A 22119-nucleotide genomic window follows, 5' to 3' on the forward strand; every position below is an offset into this window, starting at 1 on the left:
TATGAAGTTAGACTACTCAACTTGCCAGTGTCCACGACATACCTTATAATCCTGTCCCTCACTTACAAAGCCCAGAAATTTGAGTCTGGGATCTGTAGGGCTACTTCTGTTCATTCAGTGGTACCCACACACTTTGAACCATGCACCCTGCCCTTGGACTGAAGGGCATGCCTTAGGTGTGACTTATTGATTTTAAGTGTTGTGACCGGTATATAATGGGAAACTTATATCTGAAGTGAAGGGTACACGCACGCTGCCAGACAGACTGCAATGGCAGTTTTGCAGACACAGTTTGCATGGGCTCCTATAGGTGGCAAAATAAATTTGGCAGCCCATGGGAGACCCCTGGGGTACCAATGCCCTGGGTAACTCAATATCATATACTCTGGACATACAATGGTACCCCAGTATGCCAATTGTGTGGTGTACAAAGTACCTACCAAGCACATTTAGAGAAGAGAGCACAGTCACTGATAAGCAGGATCCCAGTGAACTGCAGTCAAAATACACTGACACCAGGCGAAAAGTGGGGTATCTATGACAGAAAGATCCCACTTTCCTACACTCTTTTGTTTTTCCCAACTATAACATAGCTGGTAGCACCTTCACTCTGAATATTGTTCTGTCACCACTGCTACATTCTCCCTTTCATAATGTTTAATTATCCCAGTAAAATATAAATGTATTGCTGAGCTGCTTGGTACACAGAAGTTGTCAGGGTTATAGTTGCTTCTACCTGAAACACAGGGATTGCTCGCTATACGACTTGAATGAGTCGGAACACTGTTTGTCTATCCTCTTTTGTGATTGGGTATAAGGTGGGCTACTGCCGTGGCTGGTTAAGCTGTCTCTGTGATCCTGAAGCTGAAAGTGAGTAGCTAGACTGGGAGGATGGCGGCAGCTGTTGGTGCAGGTAATAGATTGTGCAGCCTGGACTGCATGCCTCTCTGGGATGTAGGCATTTTGTCTTTGAAACCGTCTAAACCCTTTTTTTCAGAATGACTTTATGTCACAGCATATAATCCATAATTGCTGGATTTGTCCAATTTAAACAATGATTTGGCTGTTAGGGGCACTTGTCAGCTTCTGACTGGTGGATTGGTTTGTAATGGTGTGAGTATTTGTATAAGGTTTCGGACCCTCAATGAGGCGCTAATGCACTTTGAGGATTGGTAGCACTTTACTTCATGGGAAACCAATCTTAAGCGATTAATCAATTTTGTGCTATTTTAGTGAGTTTGATCTGATAGGATGCTCCATCCTACATGTTAATAACGTTGTCATGCATGGGTGTAATACATTAACCTACCATTTGTGTGTGCTTTTTAATCAGTATGCCATGATTTCATGGTGCCTTGATGCTATAAGTATATTTTTTCAGTGTATATCTCTGCCAAAATGAATTCAAGGCAAAGTTGAAAGAGCTCTTCCAGTGGTGTTATTGTATTCAGAGAAACGGGCTTGACAAGTGACTGCCTGCCTTGTGACACTTTCAGGCACCATATTGCATTGATGTCTTGTAATGTTGCTTGCAATTTAAAATTATTAACCTGTAATATGCTACTGGCTAAAAATAATAATCAGGAGTAGTTCACTTTAATGTCACATAAGGCATGTGATCCCTTGGTTGTGGCGGCTGTAGAGCGTCTACACCATAGGAGTATAAACCCAACTATGTGTGCATTGTATACTTCAGTGTGTCTTTGAACATGTAGATTTTTTGTATCGCTTTATTACTTTTTTCTAAGCACTTGTATCAGTTCCATAGCAAAGAGATCTCCTGCAATAGTATTTTTTGTATCCAATAGGATAAGGGCACTCGTGAAGCACAAATTAATTTCTGTGTTTTTAAAACTTGACATGATTGGCATTGGACTCCCTTAAAGTTGCAACGAGTTGGATTATCATCGCATTCTAGGTGTTGGAGATGCTCTGAAGCTAATTGTGACCTCCTGCATATAATTTTTGAATGTCCTTTTATAAAACAATTTTGGCAGCAAATAGGAGCTACAATACTAGAAACTATTCGTTTCATTCCCTTTCACACCTGCCACTATTTTGCTACATGACTTTAGAAGTTTTCCTACTATTTCACAACCTCAGAGTCGACTCTTACACACTGCACTTTCTACTGCTAAACTATGTGTTTTAAGACTGTGGCAATCACTTAGCCCTCCCTCCAAAGAGGACTGGATAGCTGTGATGATACAGACAGCATCCTTTAGACAGGTAATTTATAGGATGCAAGACCAAGAACAAATATTCCAGCAGGTATATAGCTTTTTCCCTTCTGCTTTTTCCTTTTCTTTTTCCTCCTTTTTTCCTCTTCTGTTATATATTACAGATGTATATTATTTGTCACATACTGATTTATATGTACTATATTGTTTTGTATCCTATGAAATTGCCTATCTTTGATCTCCAATAAAAATGATGACAAAAAAAGTCCGTATTCAATTCATCCCATGACTGCACACTCAAGGTGAAAAACAAAATGGAGTAGCATGCAGTCCATCCACTGAAACCAGGTTGATGACTCATCTGGCATTTGAAGTACTATATAAAACAACTAAAATACAATGCAGTAGCTGGCAGCACCATGTAGTTGGATTATTTTCTCAATGTAGGTCCTCAATTTGTGCTCTGGTGTCTGAATTGTCGATAGTGTGTGTGTTCTTGTGCCAGCTGTGTGTGCAGTAGATGCTGTTGTGAATCACTGTTGTCGTAATTATACCTTATTTCCAGTCCTGGGAATGGGTGGTATGTCTATTGATTTAATACACTTGCCTGTCACTTCACAGGTTGATCAAGAGATAAACCAGAAAGTATTTTTTCAAACCATTTAGAAAAAGCAAGCATTTCAAAGGAAAAAGTAAGAATATATCTTTGATACTAGCATAATAATGTGGACAGCTGGCATTCCTGGAAAGATATGTTGCGTTGTGTTCTAATTAATATGGCCGACAAACTGCACATGTTTTCAGTACACTTTTTCTGTAATGTATTGATGCTGTTTTCAAGTGTGCCACAAGCTCTTATGTGCTCCAGACTTTCTCCTGAAGGTAGCTGAGGATTATCAGACCGTTTTCATTTAATCATTTTAGGTTGTGACACATTGGGTAGCCTGATTAATGTATTAAGTACTCTTCCATGGCACACTATAAGTTGAAAAGAGCACCTTTAGGCACCATCTAGACACTGCACATGGTAAAACCTGGCTAATAACGACTATTAAAAACAATGCTAAATTACAGTAAGCATGTTGAAACTACAAAGAATAAGATAAATTAATTGTACATTTACTGACACATTTCAGAAAGAAGCTGCAAAAATAATCAAATAATATGCATGATGTCACTTCTGCCATTAATCAATATAGGTTTGTTTTCATTGTGTCGCCGACTGGTGCAGTTAGTGAAGGCATTATTTGAATAGAATTATCTTTATTCATCACTTAAATTCCTTTAGGTTGCAGACTTTTCCTATCTAGGCATAATTTGCATTTCTAGTGTTCATTAAATAGCACGAAAGCCCAACCTTGACTGTGTGTGGCCGTTCACCAGTTGCCGTGAAGTAACAGTAGATATTGTAGCACCCAGGATAATGTGCTGCATGGCTAAACACTTACAAGCTCCCAAAGGCGAGACCTATTGACTATGCCAATGCTTGTTATCTTTGAGGGAGATGTTTTCTTAGGGCTTCACTTAGTATGTGTGGTTATCTTTCTGCCTCTGTTAGCTTCCCTATAATGCATAAAATGAGATGGAAATGAATTGGTTCCTGTTATATCCGATGTGTGGATTTTAATGCATTCTATTACATTTTCATTGTCACCTTCTGTTTCCAAAGGCCTTACATTAATGCTACATTCTTTCCAGTCATAGTTCTCTGTTTGTATTGTGAAATAAGCCACTTTCTTTGCCAGTGAGTTTAAGTTGAGTGGTACCTATGACTGGTTTATGATCTCACTATAGCTGGGCATCAACTGATTCTGCTGTATTTGATACAGCTGGTTTCCCGGTGAGATTGTGGTATTATTAGTGGTGACTTTGATATGTTCTGTGTGAGGCTTTATTTAAGATGGGCTACGTTTAGTTCGACTGCTGGGGCAATTAAATTGTTACCTGTCCCCTTTTCAGATTGGTGAAATATTTGCAGATTATTACCAAATAACCTACATCGTAAGACCTCAATAAATATCTTGTTTATTAAAGTCAGTATGTAACGTTGTTCCCTGGGCAGCTGTTTATTTTACTTCTTATTTCCTGCGTGTGGTTCGTTGTCAGGGACAATATCTGGTTGGGTACAGTATCCTCATTATTATAACATATCCTTTGTGTTGATTTTAATTTTCCGTATTTTTTGTGGTTGTCTTCTTCTCAGGCTGAACATTGTCTTAGCTCTATTCTCATTTTCTTGTGTTGCTTTAAGTCTAGAACTAATGTGCTCACTATTGCTGGGAGGGTTGTTAATCTGTCTAAGAGTGTGGGGCAAGAGCAGTTGGCACTTCTGTCTCTCACCTCTCCTTTTGCCCCCCTTTTTAGGTCGAGCCTGGCAGTGCACATGTGCTGTCTTCGAGACATGCAGTATTCACTCTGTGGGCTTTGTACACGCCCATCACTTTTCATTGGTTGTTTCGTCTGGTTTTCGAAATTCCTTTGCTGTTGTTGGTGAATAGTTTACATGTGTCCCAACTTTTGGCTATTTTGTTCCTAAATTTCGAAAATCCTTTGCTGTCATTGGTGAATAGTTACATTTGTCCCACCCTCTGGCTGTTTTGTTATCGCTTTTGGAGACTGCCATTGCTATATAGATCCTTTCACTATCGGCCATAGGTTTAGTTTTGTTGCATCTTTTTTTATTATATATTTAGCAGTGGTTGCAACTTTGTCTGTATTCCGTCTGAACACTTCAAGTTTCCCATGATCTTTTAAAGTAAGGAAGCAGTGCTTTGCTTTTGTTCTGCACGGCCTGGCTCACCCACCTCTTTTGTCTGCTTTTGTTTGAAGCAAAGTTATGTAAAAGATCCTATATCTTCTCCAGTTGTGATTTGTGTACTGTTACGCTAGAACATATGTCTTCCAAAGGAGGAACTCAGCAGAGCAACACACCCTGACGAAGCTAGGGTGCCACTGCTTGTTTATGCCATCTCTTCCTGTTAGAATAAATACCTCCGTTGTTCAGCAAGTGCACATGAGCCATAGATTTGCATTTTCGCACACCACTTCCAGTGTATAAGTCCTTGAGGCATATTCTGATTTTATCAGTGGCTCTGAGATGGATTTGCTGCAAGGCACGCAGAACAGAGGCTTAATAGAGCCAGTGGTTGGAAAGCTCTAGGTTGTCAACCAATTGCTGTAAAAAACTGAGATAGGACCAATGACTTTGTCTCATTGGTAGGTCTGCAGAAATAGACAAACTGATTGTCGGAATGCCAGTATGTGAGATTTTGTGCACTAGGGATTGAGGTGAGTGGAGATATTTTAATAATTAACTTAGTAGGTCAGTGGGGTGGGTGGTGCCCCAACCGTGGTGATGGAGGCCACAGACATACACAAAATCTGCTTCCTGCTTTCGCGAATACCCAACACTTGCCAGTAGCTCTTCCCTCTTTCCCCTCCTTGTTTCCCTGTGCTGCCCATCCTGCCTGGAAAAAAAGCACTATGATGCTGTACGAGCGCTTTCCCTCCTGGAAGACTGGGAATGTAAATGTTATAGTGGTGGAAATCCCACAGGTGGATTCTTCCTTGGATTTACTGCTTTCTCAGATATTGGGTTTTCCTCTATGCCATGCCCACTGCACTATATTGTGTTGCGCCTCCCTCGCCTCCCAATACCACCACCCGTAACCTGTCACGGTCTTCAATGACTCACTATGGTGGGTGGAAGTGGACAGAAGTAGGCAGTAATAGGCGGTGATTAGTTCTAAGGATGGAATTCCTTCCGGCGTGAGTTGTGGGTGGTGGCAGTCTCAGAGGCAAAACACAGTTTACTTTTCTGGGGAAAAGGTCCTACGGGGCACACATGCTCCCTGACTCTTCTGCAGGCCTCTGCTTCCAGCCTCCTGCTACCAGCTTCAGCTGCATCAACTCCTCAACACATCAGTCCTTGCTTTGAGCAGCTGACAATCCTGTAAAATGAAATGTACACTTGCAGCCGCATCAGGTCTGCCCAAAGAAAACTGCAAAATATTGGAACCAGCAGAAGAGATACGTAAGCCTCCCTTGTTGGCTTCTTTCTACACCGCAAGCCAGACTGACTAGATATTAAATGTACTGACTTCTCATTTTTTGGGGGAGTTTTATACAGCGCAAACTTAACCCGAAGGTATCTGAGTGCTTTAAATGAACATCAATTGCATTACAAACGGACACCTTCATTTATTTCTTTTTTGTTAGGCACGGGGAGATTACACGATTTGCCCAGAATCACAGGATGTTGAGCGCCCCTTTTTTCCTATCCATGGAGAGACAAAGACATAAGGGAAGTAATTTGGTTATGCAGCTAAATCATGGTTCAACCACTGGCCGCAGAGTATCAATGGGACATGACTTCCTGTGCTACAGGGGCATACATCACCTTCTTGGGAATGTCCAAGCATATAGGTATCCCCTTATGGACCTGATCATCACATGGATGGAAATTTGATGTGGGATTTCTCCTCACACGCACATCTTTAGTTACTGAAGTCTAAGAGGCACATCAGAACTTTTTGCCATTTCAGTTCTTTGCTGGGGCAAACATAGAATAAGCTAACTTTGGACTATTTTTGCTGCTACTGTTACTAGAATGGAGCAAATATTTTTGCTCTGCTTTTTATTCTGGAACGACAGGGCATGATTCAATTTAAATAATAGTGGAAAACCCTCCAATAGCTGAGGAAGTGGTATCTCCAAAAAATATTCCACCTGTGGAATTTCCTCCATGGAGGAAATATAGCTAGTGGAGTCTCCATCCAACTTTTGTCTGAAATCATAATCAAGCCTTAGCTTGAGCAAAACTGGTGTGTCCCTTTCACATTGTGTACACAATATTTTGACATCTGGATTTAGCGCTTCTTCCATAAATGTGAAGATTTTCCAGTAGTCCAGCACCTCCATGTTTTGAGTGACTGATCTGTCACTAAACTGTGATTTCATCAAATATGCGGAGCAAAGCCAAAGACACAGAAGCAAAGGCATAACTGACTCACGGATAACCAACCTTCCTGACACCTCAAGGATAAATGTTGTTACCTTTTTAAGATGAAAGCCCTGAATAGTCGTGTCCTTCACACAAAGATGTGCCAGGCCAAGAGGAGCAATACTGCTGTAGCGCTGTATCTCATGGATCACGGCATTGGTGTATGGCAGCTTCTTCCGGTCTTCATATTGGATGATTTGGTTGGGTTCAAGGACATCATCAAGCTCTCTCTGGATTTTCTCTGGGGAGAGATATGCAATAGTTACTAGTGGGGAATACACTAGGGACTACCAAGCCTCCACTCTCCTCTCCCATCATGTTGAAATGATTCAGACCTGTGGCATTCACAAGCTCTGTAACTCCTGAATAGGAGCACATTCTTCAAGTGCAACTGTCATTTTCTGGGAACTTGACAAATTGTAATATTGATAATCTGGACTTTTTTTACAGTACTAACTGCAAGTTGGAAGCAGCTAAGGAGACTCAGAGTCCTTCCTCATTGTCGCAACCACATAAATCCACATCAACACAAAATGCATCTGATTTTCTTTTTTTTAATATATGTTTATTTTATTGTAAGAATTCAAACATGTCATAGCATATATCATTTAGCACATTAAACTATACAGTATATTACATATGTGTGCATAAAGTATCTAACCCCAACTACTATCAATGCATCTGATTTTCTGATACAAAAGTGAGAGCAGCAGTGAGAAATTTGGAATCAATAAATAAGGTGTTATGTGGTCCTTGGCGGACGGCCTGGCAGCTTGCCAGTATAGCAGATGCCATGGCCCTGTCAACCTCTCACCCTTTAGTGAAAAGGCTCCCATCACAGCACAGGAGGTTTATCAAGCAGGCACCATTTTTTAATACCACAAACTTTTTTGTATTAAGGAAAAAACCTGTAAAATGTTTTTCTCAATTAAAAAAATGAATGGTCCAATGGTGCAGTGAGTTTTCTACCTGTATGAGGGGGCAATCTACATTTTCTATGCATTTTTCAGTCATGCCTCACGTAACAAACTCGGACAGTGGCTGCGGTCTCGCCTTAATAAAGATGGAAAATCGTCACTGCGACTTAGTGGATTTTTCATGGATGACTGTCCACATCAGAGATTTATGATGGCAGAGACAACAGTAGCTCTACCACTGTGAACACAATGCTTCACCCAACTCAAATTAGAGGAGAGGAACTGAGAGTTTGGCAGGGCTGGATCAAAACTGGTTTGCGATTGTGGTACCACTCAGCCAAATCAAAATGAGTCCCTAGGTGTGTTAAGAATGTAGATGCATATTGTGGGATCAGGTAGTGCTCCCAGCCCAAGAGACTGCTAAAGACTGCCACTTTACTGTAGTCACTGATCAAATTATAGCATAGAATGTGCTGTCAAAAAGAGGGTGAAACTTAGGTAATTCACCAACAACCATCTCTAACATGTGTATTGCATGGCTTGTCCATGAACACAAAAGCTGGGAGGCTTATGGAAGTGAAATGGCAATGACTGTAGACTTGGAACTAGATCTTACCTTTCAGCAGGAAGCATGAGCTGCACAAATTGTGCCCTTGTTGAGGGTATCTGTAGCTTCTAAGACATTTCTCAGAAAACTTGCTGGCAATGTAGTTTGGTAAGATGAGCTTTGGTTCTGATGCACAAGTTACTTACCTTTGGTAACGATATATCTGTAAGAAACAGTATTTAGTGTTAGATTCCTTACCTTAGAATATCCCCAGGCATCAGGCTGGATCCGGAAAGTTTTCTTCAGCAGTACCCTTGCGCGTCGGTAGGCGTCGTCTGCGGCCCCGCGTCTGCCAACGGCGTCGTGATCTCCGGGATGACGTCGTCGGAGTACTTAGACGCTGCCCTCGCACGCTGACGTGAGTTATGTACATAGCTTTCCGCTGCAGGAATGCAGAGCCATGCAAGAAACCGACACTGGTGACATGAAACTAGGGCCCTGAAAGGGATGACCTTAACCCTAGATATTGGTTCCCAGAACGGGGTTGGATGGGTGGGTTGGTAAGGAATCTAACACTAACTACTGTTTCTTACAGAGATATCGTTACCAAAGGTAAGTAACTTGTGAATCTGAAAGAAACAGGTTAGTGTTAGATTCCTTACCTTAGAATAGATACCCCAGCAATACCAACCCAGGTGGTGGGTCTGCAAACCAAGATCACACCAGAAAGTCCTGGAGAACAGAACAGCCGAAAAAGCCATCTCTCCTGACTTGGCTGTCCAGGCAGTAGTGCCTAGCAAACGTGTGCAGCAAGACCCACGTAGCTGCCTGACAGATGACCTGCAAGGGGACTCCCCAACTAAGTATGGAAAAATTTTGCGGATCTGCGGTCCGCGAATTTGCACGAAATCGCAAAAAAATCTGCGAATTCGCGGATTTTCCTGCAAACTCGCGTTTTTGTTTTGCGATTTGAACTCTACTCAACTGGAGTAATTTCTACTTGCTAATCAGTAAGTGCTACCTCGTTGGGTAAATGTATAGTGCTTTTCCTACACTGCAGCTGCATAAAGGGCCAGAAGATTTGTCTCCACTGAACATGTGTGCCTGTAACTTTGCCACCGCGCCAAAAGGCACCGAGGTCCCTTGAGTGAGCTGTCCATCATAGTTGGGAAAGGGCGGGAAGACATTTGATACCACTAGTGTGTGGTGCGGGGCCAAACGGGCAGGGTTCTATGCGTGTCAACATGCCTCTCGTGTATAGGGTCAGAAAGCGAGGAGGGCAGCAGGTGAGGAGAAAGCAGCCTCCTGGTCACAAGAACTACACGGGGATTGCGTCGAGAAACTCATTGATTCAAAGACCTCCCTCGAGTATTAAAGCTAATTTTCAATGGCAGATATGGGGTTAAAGCACACTTGCCCGGCCTCGACCGTACTCACTAATGTTTTGGGCTGATTAAAACGTTACTGAATTTGAGCTTCAACTTGGGCACCTGCTGTAAGTGTTTCCTGTTGAGGTTTAATTTTTGTGACAGGAGTCTCGTGCCAGAATGAATTCTGCCCTGCAAAGTTATCCACGAAGATGCCACCGTTTTGTGCAATACCTCTACTGGAGTACTTTCTACTGGCTAATCAGTAAGTGCTACCTCGTTGGGTAAATGTATAGTGCTTTTCCTACACTGCAGCTGCGTAAAGAGCCCGAAGATTTGCCTCTAGCGACCCTGTTTACCTGCAACTTTGTCCCTTGAGTGAGCTGGCTATCAAAAAAAAATCCACCCGCAAGCGAATTTGCGAATTTTGCGGCAATTTCGCCATATTTGCGTCTCGTGAAATTGCCGAAAATCTGCCAATTTCTCGAGCAGAGCGGATTTTTGGCCCATGCTTATCCCCTACCCAGGGCAGTAGTAGCCGCCGTGGCCCGAGTGGAATGGGCGCGCAGCTCCACAGGAGTAGCAAACCTTGATTCACAACACGACCCACCGAGAGATGGTCCGCTTGTGCACCGCCCGTCCCTTCTTAGCGCCCACATAACCAACAAAGAGCTGGTCGTCCACCCGGAACAGGCATGTGCGGTCTAGATAGGAGAGCGCACATTTTGGGTCCAGATGGTGGAGACTCTCTTCCTCTTTCGAGGGATGCGGAGGTGGAAAGAAGGTGGGCAAGGTGATGGACTGCCCGATATGAAAGGCTGTAACCACCTTGGGCAGGAAAGAAGGACAAGTCCTCAGAACAACTTTGTCCGGATGGACTGAGAGGAAAGGAGGCTTAGAAGATAGAGCCTGGAGCTCACTCATTCTCCTGGTAGAGGTGATGGCAACCAGGAAAGTAGTTTTAAGAGTCAGAAGACGAAGAGGACAGTTATGAAGTGGCTCAAAGGGAGCGCACATCAGATAAGTCAGTACAAGGTTCAAGTCTCACTGAGGCATCATGAAAGGAACAGGAGGGAACATGTGTGTGATGCCTTTTAAGAATCTATTTATGACAGGGGGCTTGAAAAGAGAAGGCTGATCAGGAAGCCTCAAAAAGGCTGAAATGGCTGAGAGGTAGCCTTTGATAGCGCCCTGAGCAGAGCCCTGCTGGGCAAGAGAAAGAAGGAAGAGGAGAACCTCTGAAAGGGGGGGTAGAGAGTGGATCCACATCCTTTGCTGTGCACCATGCCAAAAACTTGTTTCACCTGCAGGCGTATACTGATTTTGTGGAGGGACGCCTAGCTGCCAGAATCACATCACAGACTTCAGGAGGCAAGTCAAATGGCCTCAACTGTCGCTGCTCAATCTCCACACATGGAGGTGGAGACTGGACAGGTTCGGGTGGAGGACCGTCTCCTGCTGCTGCGTCAGGAGGTCCTCCTGAAGAGGCAGTTGAATCAGGGGATCGACTGACATACTGAGTAGCTCGGGATACCAGTACCTTCGTGCCCAGTCCGGAGCCACAAGGATGACTTTGCCCCGGTCGCGCCTGATCTTTTTCAGCACCCTGGGCAGAAGTGGTATAGGAGGAAAGGCGTACAACAGACCGCAGCTCCACTCGCGATAAAAAGCATCTCCGAGCGAGTGCCGCCTTGGAGATTCCAACGGGCAGAACTGATGACATTGCGAGTTCTCTACTGTGGCAAATAGATCTAACCAAGGCTCTCCCCACTGCAGAAAGAGGCCTGGCGCCATGTCCGAGTTCAGACGCCATTTGTGAGCCATCATACACCGATGGCTGAGTTTGTCTGCCCTGGTGTTCAGGGAACCTGCCAAGTGTTGAACCACCAGGGTGATGCCCTGGCATTCCACCCATGTTCAGAGGCGCAGAGCCTCTTGACAAAGGGTCAACAACCCCACCCCACCCTGTTTGTTGCAGTACCACATGGAGGTGGTGTTGTCCGTGAACACCTGCACTACACTTCCCCAGACAGAGGGAAGGAATGCCTTCAGTGCAAGCCGGATCGCCCGCAGCTCCAGAAGGTTGATATGGAGCCGGGACTCCACCGGAGACCAGAGGCCTCTGATCTCCGCCTCTCCCATGTGGCTCCCACATCCCAGGAGGGACACATCCGTCACCACTACATGCTCCATTTGGGGTAAGGAGAGGGATCTGCCGTTAACCCAATCTCAGTCCGTGAGCCACCACTGCAACTGACTCGCAGTGCCCTCCGAGATCAGGACGTGGTCAGACAGGTTGCCCTGATGCTGTGCCCACTGAAACTCCAGGTCCCACTGCAGAGCCCGCATCCGCCACCTGGCGTGCTGCACCAGTAGGATGCAGGAGGCCATCAGCCCCAGGAGTTGCAGCGTCAACCTGACCGAGACCCGGGATAAAGGCTGAAAGATAGGAATCAGAGCCTGAATATCCCGAACCCGCTGCTCGGGGGGATAAACCCGAAACTGCGCCACTTCCAGAACTGCTCCTGCTCTGATAAAAAGAAAGGAGCTTCTAAGAGGGGCACAGGTGTGACTTCGGCACGTTGATGGAGAACCCCAGTAGGTGCAGGAGGTCGGCCGTAGTCTGGAGGTGGGAGACAACTGTGTGGGGCGAGCCCGCCTTCAACAACTAGTCGTTGAGATAGGGGAAGACTGAAACCCCTGATCTGCGAAGATGAGCTGCGACCACTGCCATCACTTTCGTGAACACCCAAGGGGCACTGGTGAGGCCGAAGGGGAGCATTATAAACTGAAAGTGTTCATGGCCTACAGCGAACCGCAGGTTGCGCTGGTGGGCCGGCAGGATGGGGATGTGAAAATAAGCATCCTGCAAGTCCAACGCAACCATCCAGTCTCCAGGGTCTAGGGCAGCTAAGACCTGAGACAATGCCAGCATCTTGAACTTCTCCTTTCGGAGGAAGCCGTTGACGTTCCAGAGGTCCAAGATAGGGCGTAGGTCTCCTTTGCCCTTCTTGGGAACCAGAAAGTAGTGGGAATAACAACCGCACTCTACTTCTGGCTCAGGAACGTGCTCGATGGCCCCCTTGGCCAAGAGGGCCGTAACTTCCTCTTGCAGAAGTTGCAAGTGATCCCCTGCCATGCAGTGGCATGGCTGGAGGGGTTGCCTCGAAGAGGAGAGAGTAGCCCCTTCGGACGATTTGCAGCACCCACCTGTCCGAAGTGATGGTACGCCAGTGAAGGAGGTGATAACCCTGCCCCCCACTGGCATTGAATGGGCCTGAAATGCCAGACAAGGAAGGCTATGAGGCAGATGTGGACTGACCCTGCCGTTGTCCCTCAGTACCACCACGGAGATAACCACACCTGCGTCCACGTTAAGACTGGTTCTGTGGCCTGTGGCTGGCTGGACGTGTGGGGGCGCCCCTTCCTTGGCCACGAAAGAGGCAAAAAGCAGAAGTTTGCTGGCGCTGGCTGAGGCCCAAGGACTTCGCCGTAGCCCTGGAGTCCTTGAAATGCTCTAGCGCACTATCTGCCTTGTCGCCAAAGAGGCGACGTCCATCAAAGGGAATGTCCATGAGCGTGGCCTGGACATCCCCCGAGAAGTTGGCAGACCGCAGCCAGGCATGGCGACGAATCTCCAGTATCGTGGAAATCGCTCTGCCCAGCTAGTCCGTGGTGTCAAGTCCACATCTAATTGAGTACCGTGCTGCATCCCGCTCCTCCGCCAGGGCTTGGGCGAGCCGTGTCTGGGCCTCCTCCGGACACTGTAGCAGCACCTCCGCAACTGTATCCCACAGAGAGTGGGTGTAACGGCCCAAAAGGCAGGCGGTGTTGACCGACCGCAGCCCCAAACTCAGAGAGGAGAACAGTTTCTTCCCAAACTGATCATACCTTTTGGATTCCTGATCCGGAGGAGCGGTCAGGAAGGCGGTCTGGGATTTAGAGGCCTGAATCACCAGGCTCTCGGGGGTGGGGTGAACGGGCAGAAAGCAGGGGTCACCTGGAGCCGGGCGGTGGTGTCAGGCCACGTTCCGATCCACAGGGAGGCCTGCAGAGGGCTTGGACCAGGTGCCCATCAGAACGTCGGTGAGGGCTTCATTAAACAGCAGTAGAAGCTCCGAGGAGCTTGCCTGCAGTTTGTGCACCTCAGTGAGGAGGTTAGTCCTCACGGCTGCGACAGGGAGCTCAAGAGCCAAGGCCTTGGCTGCCCTGTTCAACACCACGCTATAAGTAGCCCCCTCCTCCAAATCCACGGAGGGAGGAGAGATGAATCCAGTGTTAGGCGAAGTGTCTAGACCACTGCCTCCCCCAGCTCATCTTCCCAGTCCTGGCTCAATTGGCACTGCCCTCCCAGTCCTCCTCATCATCCATCTCCTGGAAACCAGGCAAAAATTATGGAGCCGGGTCGTAGGTGAACTGTTCACCCATCGGCGTCGCTCCGGCGTCGCACCCGGACAGGGGTTGGAACTGGGGATGGTGTCGTCCGAAGACGGCACCGGGAGCGACACCCTCGGGGTCGGCGCCAGCGGAGGAGTTGTGAGGTCGACTGGCGACTACCGATATCCAAGCCTGGATCCTGTGGAGCCCTGCGACGTCAGGACGATGGCGCCTGTGCCGAAGCACCCGACGGCGCCGGGGCCAGAGCCGCCGGCCCGCTAGGGCTCCCAGTCGGACTCGCGGGGCCCGAAGGCGCCTCAACAGGTTCTGACAGAGGGAAGTGAGTCCTCATGGCCATGAGGAAAGCACTTATGTCTTCCGATGTCGCAGGCAGCTCAGGGACCGGCAGGTATGGAGATGGACGCGGTGCCTGCGGCTCCAGCGGAGCCGCACGGGCGGTGTCGCCCGAACCCCTGGCCGTGTCGCATGAGCATCGGGGGAGTCGGAAGAGCGATGACGTCTCTCTAACTTCTTTTTCGAATGCCTTGACTTACTGGAGGACTTGGATGACTGCGGACCCGCGACCAGTCCCTTGACTTCCTCCTCGACCGGGACCTCGAGGGGCGCAGGGCTGACTGCCGGAGCTCGAGCAGCTTACGGGACCGCTCCTGTCTAGCCTTCGAGGCCAAGGCCCAGCAGTCAGGGCACGACTTGTCATCATGGTCGGCCCGAGGCAGTAAAGGCACCGATGGAGGGAGTCGGTCAATCCATCACCGTTCTTTAGCACACTCTGCCACCTCAGTTCAGACATGGCCATATGCAAATCAGTCCAACCCTGTGCCTCATGGGAACAGTCCAGCCCAAACTGCCAAGCCATGCCTTCCCTGGAAACAAGCTTCCTAGGACTGGTTTCTGGCATTTCAGCCGTCTTCAGCCAGTCTTGCTTGCACCATATGCCAGGCATCGTGCGATGCCTGGCATATGGTGCATGGAGTGTGTGGGGCACTACATGTGTCTCCCAGGGCACTTTTACAGTGACCCACAGGGGACAGGGGCCCTATTTGGGCCCCCAAAGTCCATTTCCAACAGCCATGAAAAGGCTGTCGGAAAGAGACATTGTAATATTTGCTATTGCCATCACTGGGGATTGCAATTCCGACCACCAATCAGTAGATCCTATAGGAGGTGGTGTTCTGTCCCCCATATGGCAAGGGTCCGACTGACTGCATCATTATGCAGCAGTCAGACCGAAGGGCTGTCTGTCGGTGGGATCGTCACTGATGCCTGTTGGTGATGGTCCCACTGACCTCGAAATCAGGCCCTTAGTTTCACAGCATTGTGGCAAATGTAGAAAAAGTTGTGCAAGCATAAGTGTTATTTGATCTTTAACCAATCTGAACTATGTAGTAGTGCAGTTGTTAAACTACAATCATATGTTCATGGACATCTGGCAAAGTGTATAATCGAACACTAAGCATGGGCGTAAAATCCGCTCCGCTCGCGGATTTTTCGGATTTTCGGCAAATCCGCAATCCGCGAACGCTCGCGAATTTGTCGAAAATCCGTGAATCCGCTCGCGGCGGATTTTTTGCTTGGTTGCGGCGCGCGGCGTGGTGCACGGCGTTCACTTTCCGTCATTTTAGCGTTTGCCGAGTTGTTTTTCTTTGCGAGTGACGCGCCATTTTAGATCTTGCTGCGTGTTCCCGCGGGAGTTTGTCGCCCGCGAATACGTACTCGCGGCTTGCCACCTTGCACAGCACACCTCGCGAGAGTTCGCAATTGCGAACATGTAGTTGCGGCGGAAAGGAACAATCTCGCACTTGCGAAATAGAGATTTTGCAATTTCGCACAAGAAAATCACCAGCAAACAGGATAAACCTTCAGAAAATTATGATTTTTATCAGAATCACTCCTCAGGTTGACATTTGCATGGCCTTTTTTTTTGCAAGGAGTCCATTTTGGGGGGGGGGGGAGGAAGGAAGTGCCCCACAGTCTCCAACTTCCTGTTCCTGTCCAGCAGGCTCCTCCCAGTGCTTTGTCCATCTCCTGGTCACTTTCATTTGGATCTGGAGCTGGAAGGATTACTTTTTGTGGGTGCTGCTGGATATTTGGATTTGAGGCCTTTTTGACTGTCTTTGGATCACTTTTGGATTAGAAATCAACTTTCACAAGTAAGTTTGTTTGGGGCATTACAGTTGCTGCAAGTACAATTTTGGAACTTTTTCAGAAAATTAAATAAATTATATTGTGGGTAGCCACAGTATCCAGTAGGACCAGGGTTGGTTATGGGTGCATGATACAACTGTTTTGTTGAATTTAAACACCATTGAGGCCATGGATGGGCTGGGATTGTGCAGATTTTATTGTTTTTTGTCGTTTTTTTGGGCCTGCTGGTGTGGCCCTTTGCCCAGGGGTGGTGAGTGTTGCATGGGCCTAGTCTTTCTGTGGGGTGTCTTCTTGAATTTAAACATAATTGAGGCCATGGATGGGCTGGGATTGTGCTTATTTTATTGTTTTTTGTCGTTTTTGGGGGGCTGCTGGTGTGGCCTTTTGCTTGCCCAGGGGTGGTGGTGGTGCATGGACTGAGTGTGCCTGTGGTGTTGTCCCACTCTCTTTGATGTAAACATCATGGATGGCATTGGATTGTGGTGATTTCTGGCTGTTTTTCTGTTTTTTGGGGGTGTACTGTTGATGTGGTCTGGCCATGTGGGTGGTGGTGGTGGCCATCTTGAGTGCTGGCTGGTACAGGCAACATGTGCTTGGGGTGTAAGGGGGCCATTTTGAGGAGAGGCAGTGTCTGAGGCCTGCACTTATTTTGCCTACTTTTCATCCCTTATGCCCAGGGGTAGTGAGTGTTGCATGGGCCTAGTGTTTCTGAGGGGTGTCTTCTTGAATTTAAACACCATTGAGGCCATGGATGGGCTGGGATTGTGCAGATTTTATTGTTTTTTGTCGTTTTTTTGGGCCTGCTGGTGTGGCCCTTTGCCCAGGGGTGGTGAGTGTTGCATGGGCCTAGTCTTTCTGTGGGGTGTCTTCTTGAATTAAAACACCATTGAGGCCATGGATGGGCTGGGATTGTGCAGATTTTATTGTTTTTTGTCGTTTTTTTGGGCCTGCTGGTGTGGCCCTTTGCCCAGGGGTGGTGAGTGTTGCATGGGCCTAGTCTTTCTGTGGGGTGTCTTCTTGAATTTAAACATAATTGAGGCCATGGATGGGCTGGGATTGTGCTTATTTTATTGTTTTTTGTCGTTTTTGGGGGGCTGCTGGTGTGGCCTTTTGCTTGCCCAGGGGTGGTGGTGGTGCATGGACTGAGTGTGCCTGTGGTGTTGTCTCACTCTCTTTGATGTAAACATCATGGATGGCATTGGATTGTGGTGATTTCTGGCTGTTTTTCTGTTTTTTGGGGGTGTACTGTTGATGTGGACTGGCCATGTGGGTGGTGGTGGTGGCCATCTTGAGTGCTGGCTGGTACAGGCAACATGTGCTTGGGGTGTAAGGGGGCCATTTTGAGGAGAGGCAGTGTCTGAGGCCTGCACTTATTTTGCCTACTTTTCATCCCTTATGCCCAGGGGTAGTGAGTGTTGCATGGGCCTAGTGTTTCTGAGGGGTGTCTTCTTGAATTTAAACACCATTGAGGCCATGGATGGGCTGGGATTGTGCAGATTTTATTGTTTTTTGTCGTTTTTTTGGGCCTGCTGGTGTGGCCCTTTGCCCAGGGGTGGTGAGTGTTGCATGGGCCTAGTCTTTCTGTGGGGTGTCTTCTTGAATTTAAACACCATTGAGGCCATGGATGGGCTGGGATTGTGCAGATTTTATTGTTTTTTGTCGTTTTTTTGGGCCTGCTGGTGTGGCCCTTTGCCCAGGGGTGGTGAGTGTTGCATGGGCCTAGTCTTTCTGTGGGGTGTCTTCTTGAATTTAAACACCATTGAGGCCATGGATGGGCTGGGATTGTGCAGATTTTATTGTTTTTTGTCGTTTTTTTGGGCCTGCTGGTGTGGCCCTTTGCCCAGGGGTGGTGAGTGTTGCATGGGCCTAGTCTTTCTGTGGGGTGTCTTCTTGAATTTAAACATAATTGAGGCCATGGATGGGCTGGGATTGTGCTTATTTTATTGTTTTTTGTCGTTTTTGGGGGGCTGCTGGTGTGGCCTTTTGCTTGCCCAGGGGTGGTGGTGGTGCATGGACTGAGTGTGCCTGTGGTGTTGTCTCACTCTCTTTGATGTAAACATCATGGATGGCATTGGATTGTGGTGATTTCTGGCTGTTTTTCTGTTTTTTGGGGGTGTACTGTTGATGTGGACTGGCCATGTGGGTGGTGGTGGTGGCCATCTTGAGTGCTGGCTGGTACAGGCAACATGTGCTTGGGGTGTAAGGGGGCCATTTTGAGGAGAGGCAGTGTCTGAGGCCTGCACTTATTTTGCCTACTTTTCATCCCTTATGCCCAGGGGTAGTGAGTGTTGCATGGGCCTAGTGTTTCTGAGGGGTGTCTTCTTGAATTTAAACACCATTGAGGTCATGGATGGACTGGGAATGTGCAGATTTTATTGGTTTTTGTCGTTTTTTTGGGCCTGCTGGTGTGGCCCTTTGCCCAGGGGTGGTGAGTGTTGCATGGGCCTAGTCTTTCTGTGGGGTGTCTTCTTGAATTTAAACATAATTGAGGCCATGGATGGGCTGGGATTGTGCTTATTTTATTGTTTTTTGTCGTTTTTGGGGGGCTGCTGGTGTGGCCTTTTGCTTGCCCAGGGGTGGTGGTGGTGCATGGACTGAGTGTGCCTGTGGTGTTGTCTCACTCTCTTTGATGTAAACATCATGGATGGCATTGGATTGTGGTGATTTCTGGCTGTTTTTCTGTTTTTTGGGGGTGTACTGTTGATGTGGACTGGCCATGTGGGTGGTGGTGGTGGCCATCTTGAGTGCTGGCTGGTACAGGCAACATGTGCTTGGGGTGTAAGGGGGCCATTTTGAGGAGAGGCAGTGTCTGAGGCCTGCACTTATTTTGCCTACTTTTCATCCCTTATGCCCAGGGGTAGTGAGTGTTGCATACTTGCATGTCCCTAGTCTTTCTGTGGGGTGTCTTCAATGTAAACATCATGGATGGCATGGGATTGTGCTCATTTTTCTGTGTTTTGTCGATTTTTTGGGGTGTATAACTGAACTGATGTTCCTCTGTCTTCCATTGCTTTTAGGTGCACAAGAAGACTCAATAGAACCACCAGTGCCAGGAAGAAGTCCTGCAGCGGTGTGTGCAGCATAACGTCACGCGACGTCACGTCTGGACACAGAACCCTCTGCAACTCGTGCAACTGCTGCCTGCTGACCTGCTCTGAAGAAGATGGCCCCAAAAAAAGTAACCCGTAGCTCCTCTAGCAAGAAAGGTGCCAGTAAGGAGCAGAAGAAGCAAGTTACCAAGGACACTGGTGTGCCGCCCGCCCCTTTTTTTGTGAGTAAAAAAAAAAGTATGCCTGCAGCAGCTGCAGCGGGATCTGCTGGGGACCAAGCTGGCAGCAGCACCCCCGCTCCATTGGGCTCAGTGCCACCACCACCACCACGCCAACTTAAGTCCAAGCCCTTGAGTGCTGCAGAGGCAGCCAGTATACTTCTTCAATCACCATCGACCAGTGATGTTGGCTCATCGCAAGAAAGCAGCAGCAATGTCCCTCAATCAACACAGGTTGTTGTAGCTCATCTGACGAGTGTTGAACAACCACAGCGGCAACAACAATCACATGTGCAAGTACAAGCCCAAGTACATGTGGAAGGAGAGGCAGCGCAAGGAGATGCGCATGCAGAGGTGCATGGAGGGTCACAACAAGTGCCCACAATAGTTGTTCCTCCCGAAGTAGGGGCACATCAGGAAATCGACAATCAAGGCGAGGTATCATTTGAGGAAGCCACTCCTCCTGATGATCCTTCATTGTCTTCCACAACCCTAGCAAGGAAGAGATCAAGGGTGGTGTCTACATCCTCTTCAAGCACACCTCCTTCTGATGATACGGATCAAACTTGGGAACCAGCACCACAGCCGTCTGAGAGTGAGGCACACCATGATCCAACAAAGGTACTTAAGCGTAAAAGGAAGCTCGTCCAAAGTCTCAGACTTATGGAGTGTGATGAGGCTCAACAAGAAGTGGCGGATACTGCTGCTGATGAAGACTCTGCCAACGACGACCCAGTCATCATAAAGGTCACTGCAGCCCCAGCGGGCATGCAGCAAACAGACATTTTGACCCTAGCCCGAAGAGCTGCTGCGCGTGATGATGATGATGATGATGTTGTCGATGAGGAGGCAGTGGAAACACCACAATCATTGGAGTTAAGTAGTACACCAACTCGTCCCGCTTCCATATTTCTTTCTGGCAAGAAGAGACCTGCGTCAACCTCGACCTTAATTAGTGGCGGTGAAAGTGGAAAACGTACAAAAGTTGGCCAATCCAGATCCTCCACTTCATCTGGCATTAGCTTCATGACCACCACCACCACCAGTATCGCCGCCTCCTCCAGGTCCCACAGACACTTCAAGTCCCCAGTTTGGGACTTCTTTACTGTTTGTCCCAAAAATCCAAGGTTTGCCATTTGTACCCTTTGTAAGCTTGCAGTTAGTCGTGGTAAGCCAGGTAGCAACTATGGTACCGGCGGCCAGAGTGGTCATCTTGACAGAAAGCACGCTGTCCAATGGTTTGCGCACCTAGCTGCGATCAAGAAAGGCCAAAATCAAGGAAACGTTGATGTTTCATCTGATGTTGACGAGCAGGAAGAAGACGTGTCAAACACTTCCCTTACACCCAGTACCCCTCTCAGCAGCACACCCAATGTGAGGCACACTAAGAGTGTTGGAGCGAGTGAGACACCAACGCACAAAAGTTCACCAGCGAGCAAAATTGGGTCAACGAAGTCATTATCAGCCCGTAAATGCTTGGTCCAGGCCAACATTAGAACAATGCTTACTTCAGACGTGCCATATGAACGCAACCACCCACTGACGCGTCTGTATAACACTAAGCTGGCTAAAATGCTAGCTGTGGACCTTCTACCTTTTTCTTTTGTAGAAGCGGTAGGTTTTCTTGAATTAGTTGCAACGCTCTGCCCTAAATGGAAGGTTCCGAGCCGGTTCTATTTTGCCAGAGTTGCGGTTCCAGCACTACATGAAGATGTGCTGCAGGCGATTGGGGCAGCTTTGCAGAAGAGTGCTGTTCACACAATACATCTGACAACAGACATGTGGACCAGTGGCCCAGGCGATGATTACATGTGCATCACTGCACACTGGGTCTCTTTTTCAGGTGTTATAGCAAAGCTAAACGCAGGTGTTGACCCGGACCAAGTTTTCAAAGCTGCTCGGAAACATGCAACACTAGCCATGTTTGCCTTGGAGAAAAGTCACACAGCAGAAAACCTTTTGGAAGAGTTTGACAAAAAGGTGTTGTCAATGCTATCCCCCCTAAAACGCAAGATTGGTTATGTTTCCACGGATAATGGCGCCAATGTAGTTAAGGCCATGTCACAGGGTCACCATGTTAGAGTGCCGTGTTTGGCGCACTGTATCAACCTGGTAGTTCAAAAATTCTTGAGTGATAAAGAGAGTCCAGCGTTCGAGGTAATGGCCACCTGCCGCAAAATGTGCAACCATTTCAGCCATTCTTTTAAGGCCCGGAAGCATCTGCGGAGACTGCTACTTCAACGTGGAATGCCAGTGAAAGCACTCATCCAGGAGGTGGCAACACGTTGGAACTCA

General features: G+C 47.5%; 1 protein-coding gene across 1 annotated transcript in view; it reads right to left on the reverse strand.

Moving 5' to 3' along the window:
- Positions 1-22119, reverse strand: part of LOC144790964 (cytochrome P450 2J5-like) — a 466984-nt gene that overhangs the window by 75506 nt on the left and 369359 nt on the right. Inside the window, exon 7 of the mRNA XM_078665581.1 lies at positions 7236-7423. Coding sequence (XP_078521707.1) covers positions 7236-7423 — 188 coding nt within the window. The remainder of the gene's footprint in view (positions 1-7235; positions 7424-22119) is intronic.

Source organism: Lissotriton helveticus, chromosome 11, assembly GCF_964261635.1.
Source record: "Lissotriton helveticus chromosome 11, aLisHel1.1, whole genome shotgun sequence".
In the NCBI taxonomy this organism is placed as follows: Eukaryota; Metazoa; Chordata; class Amphibia; order Caudata; family Salamandridae; genus Lissotriton; species Lissotriton helveticus.